Source organism: Ruditapes philippinarum, unplaced genomic scaffold (genome assembly GCF_026571515.1).
Source record: "Ruditapes philippinarum isolate M1 unplaced genomic scaffold, ASM2657151v2 ctg1051_1_1_1_1, whole genome shotgun sequence".
NCBI lineage: Eukaryota > Metazoa > Mollusca > Bivalvia > Venerida > Veneridae > Ruditapes > Ruditapes philippinarum.
In genome coordinates this window covers 132,934-151,515 of record NW_026856855.1, presented here as the reverse complement: position 1 = coordinate 151,515, position 18,582 = coordinate 132,934, and the positions used below count along the sequence as shown (strand labels likewise).

Sequence of the window (18,582 nt, the reverse complement as noted above, 5' to 3'; positions counted from 1 at the left end):
AGTTGAATTTGTTTTCACGAAATTATTTAATTAAACATATCTCATTTTGGTATATTATGTTTTTTCAACTTATATTACTGACATTTGAGTTTGCTTACCTGACCTACCAGTAATATGTCAAATGAAGGAAAATGGATAAGACCCGAGTATTGCTCGAACCCACGATCCCTAGGTTTAGATGTGGAAACCTTTACAACTAGGGCAAGACTTCACTTAGATCAATTTTTTATAAACATTTGTTGACACAAATGGCTCATGAAATTTCATAAAATTTTATGAATGTGGACACTTTAGCAATACTTCTTAGGTTGCTTCAAAAGAATATATGTCTTGAAAAAGCTGAATTGTGTTTATTGATTATATATATCATCAATCTTAATAAACAGTTTGTATTGATTTTTTCAGAAATATCAACGATATGTGCTCTTTCTGACGGAATGGATGACGATCAATTAATACCAGATGAGAACATTGTAGATGAAAATGATGATGTACCAGACGACGTTAAAATGTTGAGGCCCGATAGCCGACGTCCATTTTCTGTTAGGCGTAATAGGATGACACTCAAGTTCTGGTTGATGCCGGAAAGAAGAATTGCATCAATTAGATTGATCGATCCTGTGGGTGTTCAGTCGATTGCGGTTTGGTTCATTAGACCTTCTACCAGAGCATCTAAGGAACGAGCAGTTGTTAAGGTAAAATTTTGATTCAAAATTTCACTATTATAATGGATGGCAATTACGACACAAAACATTGAAAATGCTACATTTTTAGCTCATGTTACTTTCTTCCTTGTAAATGTAAACATTCATTTAGAACGTGAAAATAAACACAAATGTAATGAGCCGTTAAGTTCACGTTGTGAAAATCACTTTTGATAAAGTCAGTGTCTTTTCCAGAATGAATCTCCAGACAGTATTGTCAGATTCCCAGGAATGCCGGAGGCTGTTGATATAATACTTGAAGTCGTGAAGAAACCTTCGGCTAATGAAATGAATTTCAGAGTTTCCATCAAGGCATGTTTCGAGGAAGTGACCTCAGAGACGACTCCGTCAACGTCAAGTTCAAGTACTTCTCCTGTTGAAACGACTTCGTCGAGTTCAGAAACATCAACAACAAGTTCTAGCTCATATGTTCACACGTCCTCTTCAAGCACTAGCCCGTCCGGTGTTAGCTCATCATCGTCTTCCTCTAGTGGTGTATACACAAGCTCATCACGTAGCAGTTCCACAGAAACAATCCCAGTTTCAACTACATCGACATCGGTTTATTCCACGCCAACTACAGTTTGTACTGTAACGGAGGGTATGGACAGACCGAAAACTATTCCGAGAGAAAATATAAGGGACAATAATGATCGTATACCGCAAGGTGCTGAGAATTTAAGACCTAATGCAGAGAATCCATTTACTGTTGATAGGAATTCGTTTACTGTACGATTCTTATTTAATCCTGCTATTCCCGTTGAATCGTTAGAATTGATAAGGCCAAGGAATATTGAAGATATAACAGTTTTATACGTACAACCTAGAAATAATAAGAAAATACCGGTTGTCGAGGTATGTTTGAACATATTTATATTTTTCTTCTTAAATTGTATAATGAGTGATACTGCTGCTTAAATAAATAATTTCATTAGATACCTTAACGTAATGATATCACAGTTTCAGTTTTTGTTTTATTTTGTGTAATTTGATGATACGTATTATATTCCTAAAACAATAGCTTTTAGTCTGCAAAGCTGATTAGTCACAATATCTCAATCAGAATAATATGTATTAAACCATTATCAATATATTTCAATAAAAGCTTTATATATAAAAGAACTTGTAATTTTTAAAACAATATAGAACAAAAAGTAACAAAATTCTAGGAATGGCAACATAAATGTATTTGACAATATTAAAGGTAAAAAAGTTACAAATACCTTGCAACTATTTTTTGGATTTTTTCAGAATGGAAATCCAAAGAAAGTCGTGCGATTCCCAGAACAACCAGATGCTGTAGAGGTTGTACTCATAGTGAAAAGAGAAGATTCGGATGAGCCAATGTCGTTCCAAGTTGCTATATTTGCTTGCTTCGAAATACCGACAACAACAACTCCTGTAGTTACAACATCCTCTGTTGAAACATCTTCTGTTCCAACAACAACATCTTTAACTAGCAGTACTTCATCAACGTCTACAAGACCAGTCACTACGTCTACAATTTATACATCTTCAACCTCGCCAGGTATAACGTCTACTAGTTCTACAGGACCAGTTACTACTTCCTCCATTTACACATCTTCATCTTCTCCAGGCATAACTTCTACTAGTTCTTCGAGCAGTTCAACATCTGCAGGTATTTACATCAGTTTATGTGATCATTATACCCGTATACTGATAGAAATCAAACTTGATTTGCATTTTCCATCGGCTTTCGACACGGTTTTGTATTTAATTTTTTTGTAATCTTCATTACATTTAATTCCGATTGAGGAGTCAAAACAATCACACGTACGTGTTTGTTAAACCTTTTACACTTAAATTGTGGAAACTTTTGATATGATCGCGTGATCGAATTTTTGATCAGCATTCCTGGTGTTTTTATACAAGATAATCAACAAACTTTGTTTGTTTTATCAGAAGTAACAACGATATGTGAACTATCTGACGGAATGGATGACGATCAATTGATCCCGAACAACAACATAGTAGATGAAAACGACAATGTGCCAGACGACGTTGAAATGTTGAGACCTAATAGCCGACGTCCATTTTCTGTGACACGTAATAAAATGACTATCAAATTCTGGCTGATGCCGGAGAGACGAATTGCATCGATCAGATTGATAAATCCCGTTGGCGTACAATCGATTGCTGTTTGGTACATCAGACCTTCAGAAAGAGCATCAAAAGAACGAGTAGTAGTTAAGGTAAAATTATTTTGTACATACTTACAAACACAATCAAATAAGGAGACAACATGGATATATTTAAATTTCTGCGAATTTGCATTTGAATCATAATTATCAATAAATAGAAATATATTGCAAAAGCAATATTAACATAGGAATTTATAGTTGTTCATTGAAGATGGAGACATTTATATATTGCACTCATGAGATCTATCAAGTCCACATCTTTTTCTTCTGACTTTTGATACCATTATGTGTTCTATTGGTTTAAGTAAATAACTCATTGCTAATGTAGAGCCAAAACGGAAACAAACTTAATTGTGGACGAATAATGTTGTAAATCTTACAATTAATTAAATTGACTTATTTTACAGAAAGAATCACCAGATAGCATCGTTCGCTTCCCAGGTATGCCTGAAGCTGTTGATATATTACTTGAAGTAGTAAAGAAACCTTCTGCAGACGAAATGAAATTCAGAGTTTCAATAAAAGCATGTTTTGAAGAAGGGACTCCATCAACAAGCAGTTCATCAAGCAGTTCAACTAGCGGCTCAACTAGCAGCTCAACTAGCAGTTCAATAAGTAGTTCAAGTTTGACGTCTGTCCCAGAGACAAGTTCAAGCACATCTAGTTTATACACAACAGGAACAACCCCAGTGTCCACGACATCGACATCAGTTTATCTTACTCCAACTACAGTGTGCACTGTATCAGAGGGTATGGATAGACCGAAATCAATTCCAAGAGAAAATATAAGGGACAATAATGATCGTATACCGCAAGGTGCTGAGAATTTAAGACCTAATGCAGAGAATCCATTTACTGTTGATAGGAATTCTTTTACTGTACGATTCTTATTTAATCCTGCTATTCCCGTTGAATCGTTAGAATTGATCAGGCCAAGGAATATTGAAGATATAACAGTTTTATACATACAACCTAGAAATAATAAGAGAATAATGGTTGTCGAGGTATGTTTGAACATATTTATATATATTTTTCCTTAAATTGTTCAATGAGTGATACTGCAGCGTTAATAAGTTATTTTAATATCTGATACCTTAACTTCATGACAGGTCAGTTTCGGTTTTTCTTTTATTTTTTGTCATTTGATAATTGCGATTATAATACAAAAACAATAGCTTTAAGTGAGCGAGACTGATAAGTCACAAAGTCTCATTCGGAATAATATGTATTAAATCCTTATCAATATATATCAATAAAAGCATTACATATGAAAGAACTTGTTATCTCCTAATAATAGAAAATAAAAAGTAGGAAAATGCCATGAATGGCAACATAAATGTATTTGAAAGTATTAAAGGCAAAAAAGTTATAAAAACCTTGCAACTATTTTTTGGATTTTTTCAGAATGGAAATCCAAAGAAAGTCGTGCGATTCCCAGAACAACCAGATGCTGTAGAGGTTGTACTCACAGTGAATAGAGAAGATTCGGATGAGCCAATTTCGTTCCAAGTTGCTATATTTGCTTGCTTCGAAATACCGACAACAACAACTCCTGTAGTTACAACATCCTCTGTTGAAACATCTTCTGTTCCAACAACAAGCTCTTTAACTAGCAGCACTTCATCAACGTCTACAAGACCAGTCACTACGTCTACAATTTATACATCTTCAACCTCGCCAGGTATAACGTCTACTAGTTCTACAGGACCAGTTACTACTTCCTCCATTTACACATCTTCATCTTCTCCAGGCATAACTTCTACTAGTTCTTCGAGCAGTTCAACATCTGCAGGTATTTACATCAGTTTATGTGATCATTATACCCGTATACTGATAGAAATCAAACTTGATTTGCATTTTCCATCGGCTTTCGACACGGTTTTGTATTTAATTTTTTGTAATCTTCATTACATTTAATTCCGATTGAGGAGTCAAAACAATCACACGTACGTGTTTGTTACACCTTTTACACTTAAATTGTGGAAACTTTTGATATGATCGCGTGATCGAATTTTTGATCAGCATTCCTGGTGTTTTTATACAAGATAATCAACAAACTTTGTTTGTTTTATCAGAAGTAACAACGATATGTGAACTATCTGACGGAATGGATGACGATCAATTGATCCCGAACAACAACATAGTAGATGAAAACGACAATGTGCCAGACGACGTTGAAATGTTGAGACCTAATAGCCGACGTCCATTTTCTGTGACACGTAATAAAATGACTATCAAATTCTGGCTGATGCCGGAGAGACGAATTGCATCGATCAGATTGATAAATCCCGTTGGCGTACAATCGATTGCTGTTTGGTACATCAGACCTTCAGAAAGAGCATCAAAAGAACGAGTAGTAGTTAAGGTAAAATTATTTTGTACATACTTACACACACAATCAAATATAAGGAGACAACATGGATATATTTAAATTTCTGCGAATTTGCATTTGAATCATAATTATCAATAAATAGAAATATATTGCAAAAGCAATATTAACATAGGAATTTATAGTTGTTCATTGAAGATGGAGACATTTATATATTGCACTCATGAGATCTATCAATTCCACATCTTTTTCTTCTGACTTTTGATACCATTATGTGTTCTATTGGTTTAAGTAAATAACTCATTGCTAATGTAGAGCCAAAACGGAAACAAACTTAATTGTGGACGATTAATGTTGTAAATCTTACAATTTATTAAATTGACTTATTTTACAGAAAGAATCACCAGATAGCATCGTTCGCTTCCCAGGTATGCCTGAAGCTGTTGATATATTACTTGAAGTAGTAAAGAAACCTTCTGCAGACGAAATGAAATTCAGAGTTTCAATAAAAGCATGTTTTGAAGAAGGGACTCCATCAACAAGCAGTTCATCAAGCAGTTCAACTAGCGGCTCAACTAGCAGCTCAACTAGCAGTTCAACAAGTAGTTCAAGTTTGACGTCTGTCCCAGAGACAAGTTCAAGCACATCTAGTTTATACACGACAGGAACAACCCCAGTGTCCACGACATCGACATCAGTTTATCTTACTCCAACTACAGTGTGCACTGTATCAGAGGGTATGGATAGACCGAAATCAATTCCAAGAGAAAATATAAGGGACAATAATGATCGTATACCGCAAGGTGCTGAGAATTTAAGACCTAATGCAGAGAATCCATTTACTGTTGATAGGAATTCTTTTACTGTACGATTCTTATTTAATCCTGCTATTCCCGTTGAATCGTTAGAATTGATCAGGCCAAGGAATATTGAAGATATAACAGTTTTATACGTACAACCTAGAAATAATAAGAGAATAACGGTTGTCGAGGTATGTTTGAACATATTTATATATATTTTTCCTTAAATTGTTCAATGAGTGATACTGCAGCGTTAATAAGTTATTTTAATATCTGATACCTTAACTTCATGACAGGTCAGTTTCGGTTTTTGTTTTATTTTTTGTCATTTGATAATTGCGATTATAATACAAAAACAATAGCTTTAAGTGAGCGAGACTGATAAGTCACAAAGTCTCATTCGGAATAATATGTATTAAATCCTTATCAATATATATCAATAAAAGCATTACATATGAAAGAACTTGTTATCTCCTAATAAAAGAAAATAAAAAGTAGGTAAATGCCATGAATGGCAACATAAATGTATTTGAAAGTATTAAAGGCAAAAAAGTTATAAAAACCTTGCAACTATTTTTTGGATTCTTTCAGAATGGAAATCCAAAGAAAGTCGTGCGATTCCCAGAGCAACCAGATGCTGTAGAGGTTGTACTCACAGTGAATAGAGAAGATTCGGATGAGCCAATGTCGTTCCAAGTTGCTATATTTGCTTGCTTCGAAATACCGACAACAACAACTCCTGTAGTTACAACATCCTCTGTTGAAACATCTTCTGTTCCAACAACAAGCTCTTTAACTAGCAGCACTTCATCAACGTCTACAAGACCAGTCACTACGTCTACAATTTATACATCTTCAACCTCGCCAGGTATAACGTCTACTAGTTCTACAGGACCAGTTACTTCTTCCTCCATTTACACATCTTCATCTTCTCCAGGCATAACTTCTACTAGTTCTTCGAGCAGTTCAACATCTGCAGGTATTTACATCAGTTTATGTGATCATTATACCCGTATACTGATAGAAATCAAACTTGATTTGCATTTTCCATCGGCTTTCGACATGGTTTTGTATTTAATTTTTTGTAAACTTCATTACATTTAATTCCGATTGAGGAGTCAAAACAATTACATGTACGTGTTTGTTACACCTTTTACACTTAAATTGTGGAAACTTATGATATGATCGCGTGATCGAATATTTGATCAGCATTCCTGGTGTTTTTATACAAGATAATCAACAAACTTTGTTTGTTTTATCAGAAGTAACAACGATATGTGAACTATCTGACGGAATGGATGACGATCAATTGATCCCGAACAACAACATAGTAGATGAAAACGACAATGTGCCAGACGACGTTGAAATGTTGAGACCTAATAGCCGACGTCCATTTTCTGTGACACGTAGTAAAATGACTATCAAATTCTGGCTGATGCCGGAGAGACGAATTGCATCGATCAGATTGATAAATCCCGTTGGCGTACAATCGATTGCTGTTTGGTACATCAGACCTTCAGAAAGAGCATCAAAAGAACGAGTAGTAGTTAAGGTAAAATTATTTTGTACATACTTACACACACAATCAAATGTAAGGAGACAACATGGATATACTTAATTTCTGCGAATTTGCATTTGGATTATAATTATCAATGAATAGAAATATATTGCAAAAGGAATATGAACATAGGAATGTATAGTTGTTCATTGAAGATGGAGAAATTTATATATTGCACTCATGACATCATTCAATTCCACATCTTTTTCCTCTGACTTTTGATACCATTATGTGTTCTATTGTTTTAAGTAAATCACTCATTGCTAATGTAGAGCCAAATCGGAAACAAACTTAATTGTTGACGATTAACGTTGTAAATGTTACAATTTATTAAATTGACTTATTTTACAGAAAGAATCACCAGATAGCATCGTTCGCTTCCCAGGTATGCCTGAAGCTGTTGATATATTACTTGAAGTAGTAAAGAAACCTTCTGCAGACGAAATGAAATTCAGAGTTTCAATAAAAGCATGTTTTGAGGAAGTGACTCCATCAACAAGCAGTTCATCAAGCAGTTCAACTAGCGGCTCAACTAGCAGCTCAACTAGCAGTTCAACAAGTAGTTCAAGTTTGACGTCTGTCCCAGAGACAAGTTCAAGCACATCTAGTTTATACACGACAGGGACAACTCCAGTGTCCACGACATCGACATCAGTTTATCTTACACCAACTACAGTTTGTACTGTCACGGAGGGCATGGATAGACCAAAGTCTATTCCAAGAGAAAATATAAGGGACAATAATGATCGTATACCGCAAGGTGCTGAGAATTTAAGACCTAATGCAGAGAATCCATTTACTGTTGATAGGAATTCTTTTACTGTACGATTCTTATTTAATCCTGCTATTCCGATTGAGTCGTTAGAATTGATCATGCCAAAGAATATTGAAGATATAACTGTTTCATACGTGCGACCTAGAAGTTCTAACAAAATAGAAGTTGTTGAGGTATATGTTCATACATTTGTTGTTGTTGTTTTAGTATGTTTTTGGTCACATTTTAAAAGGGTCACTAAATCAAAAAGATGACTTGATTACTGTTTCTCTATCTGATGTTTAACTGTTTGCAGCTGATTTGTTCTGCATACTATTGATATGATAAACGAAGAAACAATAAATACCAGTCACCAAGCATACGGCTACAGTTTTAAAATTATTTTCAAACATATGTGCGTTTGAAACTTGTATTTCAAACTTTTATCATGACAGTTTTAAGTGAAACACATGCTGCATAATCTCTAATGCCTTCCATTAATTCGATAGAATTGAGTTCCAACTACTGTTTCCTTATTAAGCGCGTACAAATACATGTTCCTTGTTAACCAAACATTGCGTTTCATGAAACGGTACATAGTTGTTTTACATTCTTCGCTACACAAACTCGTCCGTCTGCATATGTTCCAGTTTACCCAAGTTTAACCTTATTATTTAATGAATTGTTATTGTAAAACGAAAATTTATAGTTTGTAGCATGACAAAGGGTTGCAATTTTCACTTTGATACACTTAAAGCGTAATTAAAGAATAATTGTCGAGTAGACGTATAACAAAGCTCTTAATATGCTAAACTAGATGTATGAGTTTGTGTACCTAACATAATTCTATTGTCACTTTTGCATTTAAATACTATTGCGGGATGCATATAATACATGACGTGTACAACAAAATAAATATATCTATCTTTCACCTAAAACATCGTGTTTTTTTTTTTAGAATGAGAACCCGAAGAAGACTGTTCGATTCCCACAACAACCTGACGCTGTAGAAATAGTTCTTACTGTAAACAGACAGGTTTCAAATAAGCCAATGTCTTTCAAAGTGTCTATATTTGCATGTTTTAAATTCGGACCAGAATCGACGACACCAAGAGTTAGTACATTTACCTTGACGCCATCAACTAGCTCTTCCCTGATCAGCACCTCCACGTCAACAACACCTGTATCTACATCCTCTACATCTTCTATAAGTACGAGCACAAGTTCTACTAGTTCTGCAACCAGTTCAACGTCTACACCAGGTCTGTATTATTTCGGTCACTGAAACTATACAGTTTATATTCATTAGTACGTGTTTTTTTTTTCATATTTGCAGTTCATCTAGCGCTTTGCACTTAACAAGAATGTAGATGTGGAAGACATAGAAAATAATGCCTTTTGCTTGATAAAATATCTTTTGAAAATGAATTTAATTAACATTCATTAAGTCACTTAGTTCACGGTTTAATTATGCTATTTTAGTTAGAGCCTTCAATTATTACTTATCAAGTGTTCTCTTTCACACTCTAGCGCCTTGCATCATAAGCAGAGGAATGGACAGCCATTCAGACATCCCCGATGAAAACATCAAAACGAATGACAAGAACGTGAATGAGAAAATAAACAGACTTAGACCGGAACACAAGAACCCCGCAAGGAGTCACAAACCAAACTTCAAAGTAAGAATTGAAATGATGTTTTCTATCTTTAGTTAACAGGACAACAAAGTTAAATGAAAATGTTACGCCTATTTCAAAATATTTGGGCCATTTTAATTTTGGTGGCATCGTTTTCTAGTAAAAATGCTCGACGTATTTTTCGAATGAAATAAGAATGCAATTTTCTATGTATTGAACATAAAAAGGTTAGGTATCGGAACCGAAGAAAATTAATATTGTTTGTCAATAACTTTGCTGGATTTAAAATCATGTTTTGTGTTAATCAGGTAACAATAGACCTACCAAGTGAAGGAGTTCCATTGGACAGAGTAACCCTCCCTGACAACGTTAACATAAAGGCTGTTAAAGTTTACTATAGTCCAGAAGGGCGAAATTCGCTTCTACCTATCAATGGAGACAAGGTTATTTTTTCTAAAATTCCGTTGTTGATTTATTTTTTGGTTTTTGTTCTTGTTGTAGTTAAAGAATAATTGCTACCATCAATATTGTTGTTATTAAAAATGATTCTTGCAAACTTTTTTTTTTACAAGATTTGCTTTAATTGTGGTATTAATAGAAGACATTCATGCACGCCGTCAGCTACGTTCAAAATGGCTGAGAATCATGCAACAGTTGAAACTAATGTCTTCGATAAATTTAAAGTAGGAACAAATTGCGGTGTATTTCTTGCAAAGGAAGAATAAAATAGCTGAAACCTTGAATCTTTCATAAGCGAATAGATTTTCATTGTAATAAAATTAAATTATAACATATTTGATATATAAAGTGTCAATATCTATAAACAGCTTTATCAGAAAAATATGTTTTTCGTTTTTTACTTGTAGCCGGTACCCGCTGATAAGCCAATTAAGATGCCTGTAGGTGTGCCTATTACACGTGTTGTAATTGTTGTGGTTGATAAGTTCATCGAAGAAGACGAAATACGTATATCTATCGAAATCTGGGGATGCTTCGTTCCAGGTACAGTAAACTTGCTGAATTGATTAAGTTGGTCGAAGGGAATTTAAAGTGATACTGATAAAATGAGATACTAGAGCATTCGGATGTATTATTCGTAGAGTCGGTTTGTCTATTTTATGAAATTACGGCAATGTTTATCAAGATCATCATTACGTTATGATTTATTGTTTTGTTACATTTTTATGTGTGACAGAGTATTTCTAATTCTTTATTCTAAACAAGCTGTGAGATCTCGTTTATATTACAAAAAGTCCATAGTTATCACGTTTAAGGTAATAAGTTTTGTTTTATATTAATTGTCAACAATATAAAAACTGGGATGTATTTACGACAATGTCTTTAATTAATAAGCTGTTTCATGTATATCTTTCAAGTGTATTACTCTTGATTTTTTCTAGGAACAACGACTGAATTCGTCACTACACCAAGCATGTACTCTTCAGTCAGTATTCCATGTGAGGCTGAAAGCATGGTTGACAAAGCTGTATATTTACCAAAAGGTAGAACTTTCTTATACTTATATTTACCAAAGGGTAGATCTTTTTTATACGTATATTTATCAAAGGGTAGATCTTCTTATAACGTATATTTACCAAAAGGTAGAACTTTCTTATACTTATATTTACCAAAAGGTAGATCTTTCTTATACCGTGTATTTATCAAAGGGAAAATCTTTCTTATACTGTATATTTACCAAAAGGTAGATCTTTCTTATACGTATATTTACCAAAGTGTAGATTTGCCTTATACCTTATATTCATCAAATGGTAGATCTTTCTTACACCGTATATTTACCAAAGGGTAGAACTCTCTTACACCGTATATTTACCAAAGGGTAGAACTCTCTTACACCGAATATTTACCGAAGGGTAAATCTGTCTTATATTGTACCAAAGATTTCATATTCACGTCTGCCCTGACAACCGCTGGTTAATTCTTCCGTTACTCTAATATTGCACTGTAACTGTAAACAGTTGTGTACTCGAACATGTTTTGCATATCGTGTGTATTATGCTGAACCTATTTTTACCATAGTCCAAACTATTATGATTGGGGTATTGAACCTTTGGAACATGTACTTCTGAAATATATGCATATTGATACTTATATTTTGACAAATGTTTTGAACAAATAAAATTGAAATATAATGCAATGCCCCTCTGAGTCGGGCGCAAATCGTTACCGAACTGTAATGTCAAACACTAAACATTTATCACAGAATTTGATAGTAAAATATCGAAAGTGTTCAGTAAAATATCGAAATTGTTCAGTAAAATATCGAAAGAAACATAGCATTTGAATATGTTTGAAGCAATACCAATGCTTCCATGTAACATAGCCAATTTACAGCGTATTCAGATAGTTTTCCTTTAAACAATTATACGTATTAATTTTTCTATGAAAATTAAGTAGGTACCTGTCTTATCTTTACATAGACAGTTCCGTACGTATATGTATTATCAATATTCTGTTGGTTTATAGCTATTTCTATGTAAATATATATACATGTATATGTAAATATTATGTGTTTGTCTATTTGTTACATAGAAGCGTTGGAGACCAACGATGACAGTTTGGATATCGAGCAGCTGTTACCTGGAAGAACAAAGGGACCTGCTAAATCCTATTTGAGTCATCTTAGGATCACAATAAAATTCAGTGGCGGTGCTGCCCTGGATAAACTGGCTATGCCAACTCATTCAAACATCCTAAAGATCCAGATCATGATCATGTTACCAGGAGAGACTAATCTTATACCATATATGGGAGGAATGGTAAGAGTTTTATGTATACCTAAATTTATAGCGAGAAATTACACAAGTACAGTACAGTACAAGCCAGTCTGATAAAAATCAGCTATTAAATTGACCTATGCTTGTAAATGTAAAAAGATCTGAACTTGAGTCAGATTGAGAAAAATCTCTTTTATTATAGATAAGTATAAATCAAAAGTAGATATTGCTTTGAAAACACGCTTGTGGTAAGGTTAAATCATAAAGTGACGCATACATAATGCGAGCGCCGCCAGGTACGATTTCAAAACGGTGTTATAGTTAAAAGTTCCATGGACGTTATTTAATAGATGCGCGTATTAAAAGGAAAAGCATAGGAAAATAATAAATGTTTGAACTTACCGTTTGACGGGACGCTTTGCAGACAACCAAAAACGAAAAGGATGTACTCGATTGAAAATTTAGGATGCTTTAAACCCGCTGTCAGGTATTCGAATATGAAGGATACCATCAGAATTTAAATATTATCGTATTTTCATTACAAGAAAATATGCTATATGTTGTATTATTCATGTTTATAAATGATTCACTTTCTTCCATAGTCAATAACAGTATCAGATGAACCAATTCAACTGCCTAGTGGCATTATGGCAAATCAAGTCATCATCATTGTCGTAGAAAAGTTAGTGCCCACAGAACCCATCTTCATCACCATCAACATTTGGGCCTGCTTTGACGTCTGTAAGTTTACTTTTTGATATAGGTATGTCGCCGGTTTCCTATCCAACTGCACGTTATAGTTTCTACAGGTCTTGTGTCATGTTTCTTCCGGACACGTGTCATGCGTTTTCCGGTCACTTTGTTTGCTTCTTTCGGTCACATGTTATGTTTCTTCCGGTCACATGTCATGCTCTTTCCGGTATGTCAGAACTCGGCAGTCGATATACCTTTCTTAGATAACTTTTCCAATACCATATTATAAAATACAAAAACGCACTCACGTCAAGATATTTTTGTACTAAATAATGTGAAATAAGACTAGTTAAATGGTATGACAATCAGAAATGCGAAGTATAACAGCAATGAAACATACGTTTCAGTAGAGAAGCATAGCTAATCATACCAATTGAAATTGGTGTAGAGGAAAACTCTATATATTACGAGTTAGCCTTGGTTTGAAAATAGATTTTAAACAGAACAGAAAATACTTATTCGTAACACGGAATCGCGTTCCTATTCCATAAAATTATGCAATATAATTTGAAAATGATATGCTTGTCATAAAGCAATGCATTGCAACTATACTCATTATAAATTTTAAAAAATCAGAAAAAAAAAATATTTTACATAACAATACATTGAACACATGTTCTGCCGTGAAAAATTTTAATTTATTTGCTTTCCAATAAATATGTTTTATTATGTACATTTAGTTATAAGGCACTTAGTAAACAGTTCCATACCGTTACAATGTATTCTTATAAACTATTATTCCGTTATATGAATGTGTAATATTTTATTGAAGTATTTTATTTTACCACACTTTTAAAATTCATTTTGCCACACTTTCAGTCACCACACCAGGGTTCTCCTCTACCACCGGATCAACACCGCCTACATGTGACCAGAAAGTGATAAAGTACGACTCCGACGATGTAATCGTCGGCTCCTCTTCCGAAATGCCGGCAGCCACCGCAATAATGGCCCTAAAGGGCAGTGACTCTTTCTGGTCTCCGAAAAAGGGAGATAATGAAGTTTCACCGTTTGTATTCTTCCAGGTATGTTGAAAGAAGTATACACAAACATAAGGTTACCTATTTCAAATGTATTAAAAGTCAATGCCACCATGTCACATATCACTTTTAACCCTTGACCTGCGGAATGTGTGTAAAGGATTTGCAAAAATGTGAATATAGAGTAGTATAATAAAAGTTTAGTGGATTTCAATAACAAAATACAACAAATGAGCAACCGATAATACTGGGCCTGAACAGATTTTAACGGACGTGCAGGATAGCCTTACTATATATACATGTGTAATAGCAAATATGTACTCCCCTGGCCGCAATTTTGGGGTCATTTTTTAACATATCATATGTTGAAGATAAAATGAAAATCTCACCATCTTAATGAAATTACCTTATTGATGCTATAGTAATATATCCCTTTTTTGTATAAAAAATTGACAATTTAACGAAAGCAACTGTTTTTATTGATTTTTTTTATACTTTGTCATTTATATTAAATAAAATATTCACGTTCAAAATGGCTGCCACTTTTGGCAAGGGAGGTAAATATTGTAAACCTCGGGAACAAATTATACATATGACAAAACATAATCTCTTTCAATGGTTCCACAAGGATCAGGGTTTAAAATATATGAGTTCTATGTATTCAGTATTAAATTGATCTTTGAACATTATTTTCAAAGATAATATTTCAAAATGATTATAAAAAAAGAGTGATTGATTTTGTTTTTGTTTTAAGATAAAGGCAAAGAACGGAAAGGCATCAGTTTACCAAGTGTCATTCACAACGCGATTCTCTAGGTCAGTAATAATCGCCCTATACTCCAAGAATGATAAGAATGTGGATACGAGCGACGTAAGTATATCTTAGTTATTTATCGAACTTTTGACTGAATTTCTTCCCCTTGTGGCTGCGGGGTTGCCTTTACGGGTTGAGCGTCAGAATTTCAACCGCCGTTTAACCATGCATGACCGTAAAAGGCAACTAAATTCGATCCTATGCATTTCTTAGTTCCAGCAGGTGAGATGGTTTTGACCTCTAGTGTTGCTTAATATTTGTAACACCCGAGGTTAGCGAAATCATCTTCCCTGTTTGACGCCATATGACCTAAACTGTGTCGGTGCGCCGTAAGACCAACAACCAGAACAAAACTAATAAATGAGCCGTGTCACGACAAAACCAACATAATGCGTTTGCGACCAGCATGGATCCAGACCAGCCTGCGCATCCGCGCAGTCTGATCAGGATCCATGCTGTTCGCTTACAAACTCTATAACAAGTAGAGAAACTGATAGCGAACAGCATGGATCCTGATCAGACTGCGCGTTTGTCGTGACGCAGCTCAAATGTCTCGAATATCTAAATGAATTTATCGTGTTTTCATAGAAATTTGATCGATTGTTCAGATAAATTTTTCAAACATTTAAATAAATTAAGGTAGAATACTGTAAAGTGAATAACGACAGTAAAATTTGCACACTGCAAATGGTACTTTTAATCCACTTAAATTACCAAAAATGTGAAATACGAAAAAAAAAAATAGCCTTTACTGGGTGAATAACACAGACGAAAAAAGGTGATAAATACTGCAAAATCAGACAAAAAACCGCACGTATAATTTGAATTATTAATATAATCTTTTTCTTAACTGTTCTTAAAATCTTATAACATTGTGCATTTTTCTCAAGTTTAATTATCTTGAAATACTTTTATCTCATCTTGAGGCATACAGCTTTAATATGCATAACAAAACGAATGCACCCTAACGACTTAATTTTGCATAAACACGATTTTTTCTAACCATATCGTATCTACTTACCTTAGAAAATCAAATGCGACACACCAATCCACCATAAACACATCACCTACAACTTTTATGGCCAAACTGGAGACAAGATTTATATCTACGTACAGCCTATAAAGAAGACACAACCTCAAATCAGCAACGTACAAATACACGCCTGTTACGAGGAAGAAACAAGTAAGTTTAAACCTAAATAAACAAGAAAGTTAAAACCTGAACTTACTAAATTTGTGTACTGGTAGTGGATTTATCTGTCCGTTAATAATTAGAATTTTATCAAAATTAAAAAAAAAACACAAAATTTTACTTACCTACAGTATAAAGCCAAGTCTGACTGTTGGAATATTGCTGGCAAAGGTTAAATAACCATATTGCCCCTGAAATGTTATCAGCTTTATTTCCAGAAAACTTTTGAAACCTTGTTACAGTTTCGGTTTCCAAAAGTACCTCATATGCCATTTAAATGGAACTACCTTTTTGCTTTTTCTGCTCTGTTCGCGAGCACTAAAATAATAGCAAATTAGTAGTTTGTATGGAAATCAAAATACTACTTTGATTTTATCAATTAAACATTCAGTGCTACTGTCTTAGCTGTTGCTCTAAATCCATTGTTAAGACATTACTGAACACCCGTTTTATCTTTCCAAATAATTAAAAGAAGTTATGGATTTCTGAGGCATGATGTTTCTTTAATAACCAACAGTTCCAGAAGTTACTATCTTCACTTTTTAAATAGCTTTTTAAGCACGCTGGCATGATAGATTTTATTCTTATGTCTCTTAGCTAGCCGTACATTGTTTTCAGGCAAGAGTGGGCTCTTGTAACCATACAAATTATTATGCGGGCTTTTTTGCCGATAGCGAAAATCAAAGGAATGCTCGTACAGTTTAATATATGATGTAATAAATTTTGGAAGAGTAACATTTGCGGACATTTGTACCTGATGAATCTAACGCAAACATTCTTGTGTTAATGTATATATTGTATATATTTGAGCAGAGACATAGATAGTTATCTATGTCTCTGATTTGAGAGAGGCAAATATCACCGCGTTTTAAATAAACGAAACGCAGTTTTATTTTTTTTCTTTGAATTTGTTATAGGATCTACAACTACACCGGAAATAACAACCCCCGCTCCCCCAACATCTCCCACAACGCCGAAAGTTTGTGCGTCAATGTGTGACGAAGGCTCCACGTGCTTATCCTTCGATGAGGTAAATACTACAAATTTTATCATTTTCTTTTAAAGATCCTGTAACACAATTTTTTATGGTTTTAAATAATAAATATGATGCTCAAATTAAAATTTATTAATATCGTAGGTTCCAAAAAGCATTATTTATAAAGATATCACCGAATTTAATATTTCATGTAAATAAAGGGAGGTAATAAAAACTTTATTTTCTATAAAGTTTAAGTCAAATTTTATAATAAGAAATAAATGCATATATTTAAATGATTACATATAATATGCACAAATATTTGCAGTACATTTTTTACATATTATTTGATGTTTGAAAATATAAGTTTTATTTGCATAATTATGTAGATTCTACATATATAAAACTTCACTTACTGTGGTTTACCACTTTGATCACAACATACAGGATCTTTAAATTATCAAGTATCCATTTCACGTAACAATTTCGTCTGCAGATTGTGTATCTATTGATTAAGCCTGATATTCGTCTGCATAGAAAAAAAATATATTACAAAAGAGACAGAGGTTCCGATATTCATTGCGAATAACACTTCCGACAGTGATAATGTCTGTAATGCCGTCCTAAATTCCTCACAGCAGTTTCTTCCCGTGATCGGGTTGACGCCGTTCTTCACCGTACTCCGTCGGCGCCAACGATGCTATAAAAAGTCTCTTACGTTTAATATTTTTTCAATCTAATAGTGACTATACCTTATGTGCCTTATAATTCGTCAATTTATCATTAACCATATTAAACTTTGAGTTTGTTTTAAAATTGTACAGATATGTGATGGCAATTGTGACTGCTTTGATTGTACGGACGAAGATAATTGTGGCACCACACCATCTGTACCAGACGGTAAGTAAATCATTTAAACTTAATCAATCAGAAACAAAGTCAAATTAGCAATTTGAATTTATCAAGCAGTCATTAATTCAAGATAGTTTGAACAAGGACACTTAATTATTCAAATTTTCAATCAAAACTTTATTCATACACGTCCATAGTCATATGAATGTGATTTCGATGTAGTATATATGCAATATACAAGATTCGGAAAACAAAAACAATTATGTGACTATATACTATTACGTATATTATAATACTGTTGTGAGTATGGGCTTTATCCATTCTTCATATAAATAT

The 18,582-nt window shown here is 33.8% G+C and overlaps 1 protein-coding gene across 1 annotated transcript in view; it reads left to right on the top strand.

Moving 5' to 3' along the window:
* LOC132747924 (mucin-2-like) overlaps positions 1 to 18,582 on the top strand; it is a 33,975-nt gene that overhangs the window by 750 nt on the left and 14,643 nt on the right. The window contains exons 3-25 of the mRNA XM_060737455.1: positions 406 to 695; positions 900 to 1,559; positions 1,956 to 2,343; positions 2,628 to 2,917; positions 3,274 to 3,870; positions 4,271 to 4,658; positions 4,942 to 5,231; positions 5,590 to 6,186; positions 6,587 to 6,974; positions 7,258 to 7,547; positions 7,905 to 8,501; positions 9,266 to 9,569; positions 9,838 to 9,986; positions 10,253 to 10,387; positions 10,811 to 10,946; positions 11,345 to 11,446; positions 12,495 to 12,721; positions 13,282 to 13,420; positions 14,252 to 14,457; positions 15,167 to 15,283; positions 16,253 to 16,409; positions 17,336 to 17,448; positions 18,219 to 18,294. Coding sequence (XP_060593438.1) covers positions 406 to 695; positions 900 to 1,559; positions 1,956 to 2,343; positions 2,628 to 2,917; positions 3,274 to 3,870; positions 4,271 to 4,658; positions 4,942 to 5,231; positions 5,590 to 6,186; positions 6,587 to 6,974; positions 7,258 to 7,547; positions 7,905 to 8,501; positions 9,266 to 9,569; positions 9,838 to 9,986; positions 10,253 to 10,387; positions 10,811 to 10,946; positions 11,345 to 11,446; positions 12,495 to 12,721; positions 13,282 to 13,420; positions 14,252 to 14,457; positions 15,167 to 15,283; positions 16,253 to 16,409; positions 17,336 to 17,448; positions 18,219 to 18,294 — 6,636 coding nt within the window. The remainder of the gene's footprint in view (positions 1 to 405; positions 696 to 899; positions 1,560 to 1,955; positions 2,344 to 2,627; positions 2,918 to 3,273; positions 3,871 to 4,270; positions 4,659 to 4,941; positions 5,232 to 5,589; positions 6,187 to 6,586; positions 6,975 to 7,257; positions 7,548 to 7,904; positions 8,502 to 9,265; positions 9,570 to 9,837; positions 9,987 to 10,252; positions 10,388 to 10,810; positions 10,947 to 11,344; positions 11,447 to 12,494; positions 12,722 to 13,281; positions 13,421 to 14,251; positions 14,458 to 15,166; positions 15,284 to 16,252; positions 16,410 to 17,335; positions 17,449 to 18,218; positions 18,295 to 18,582) is intronic.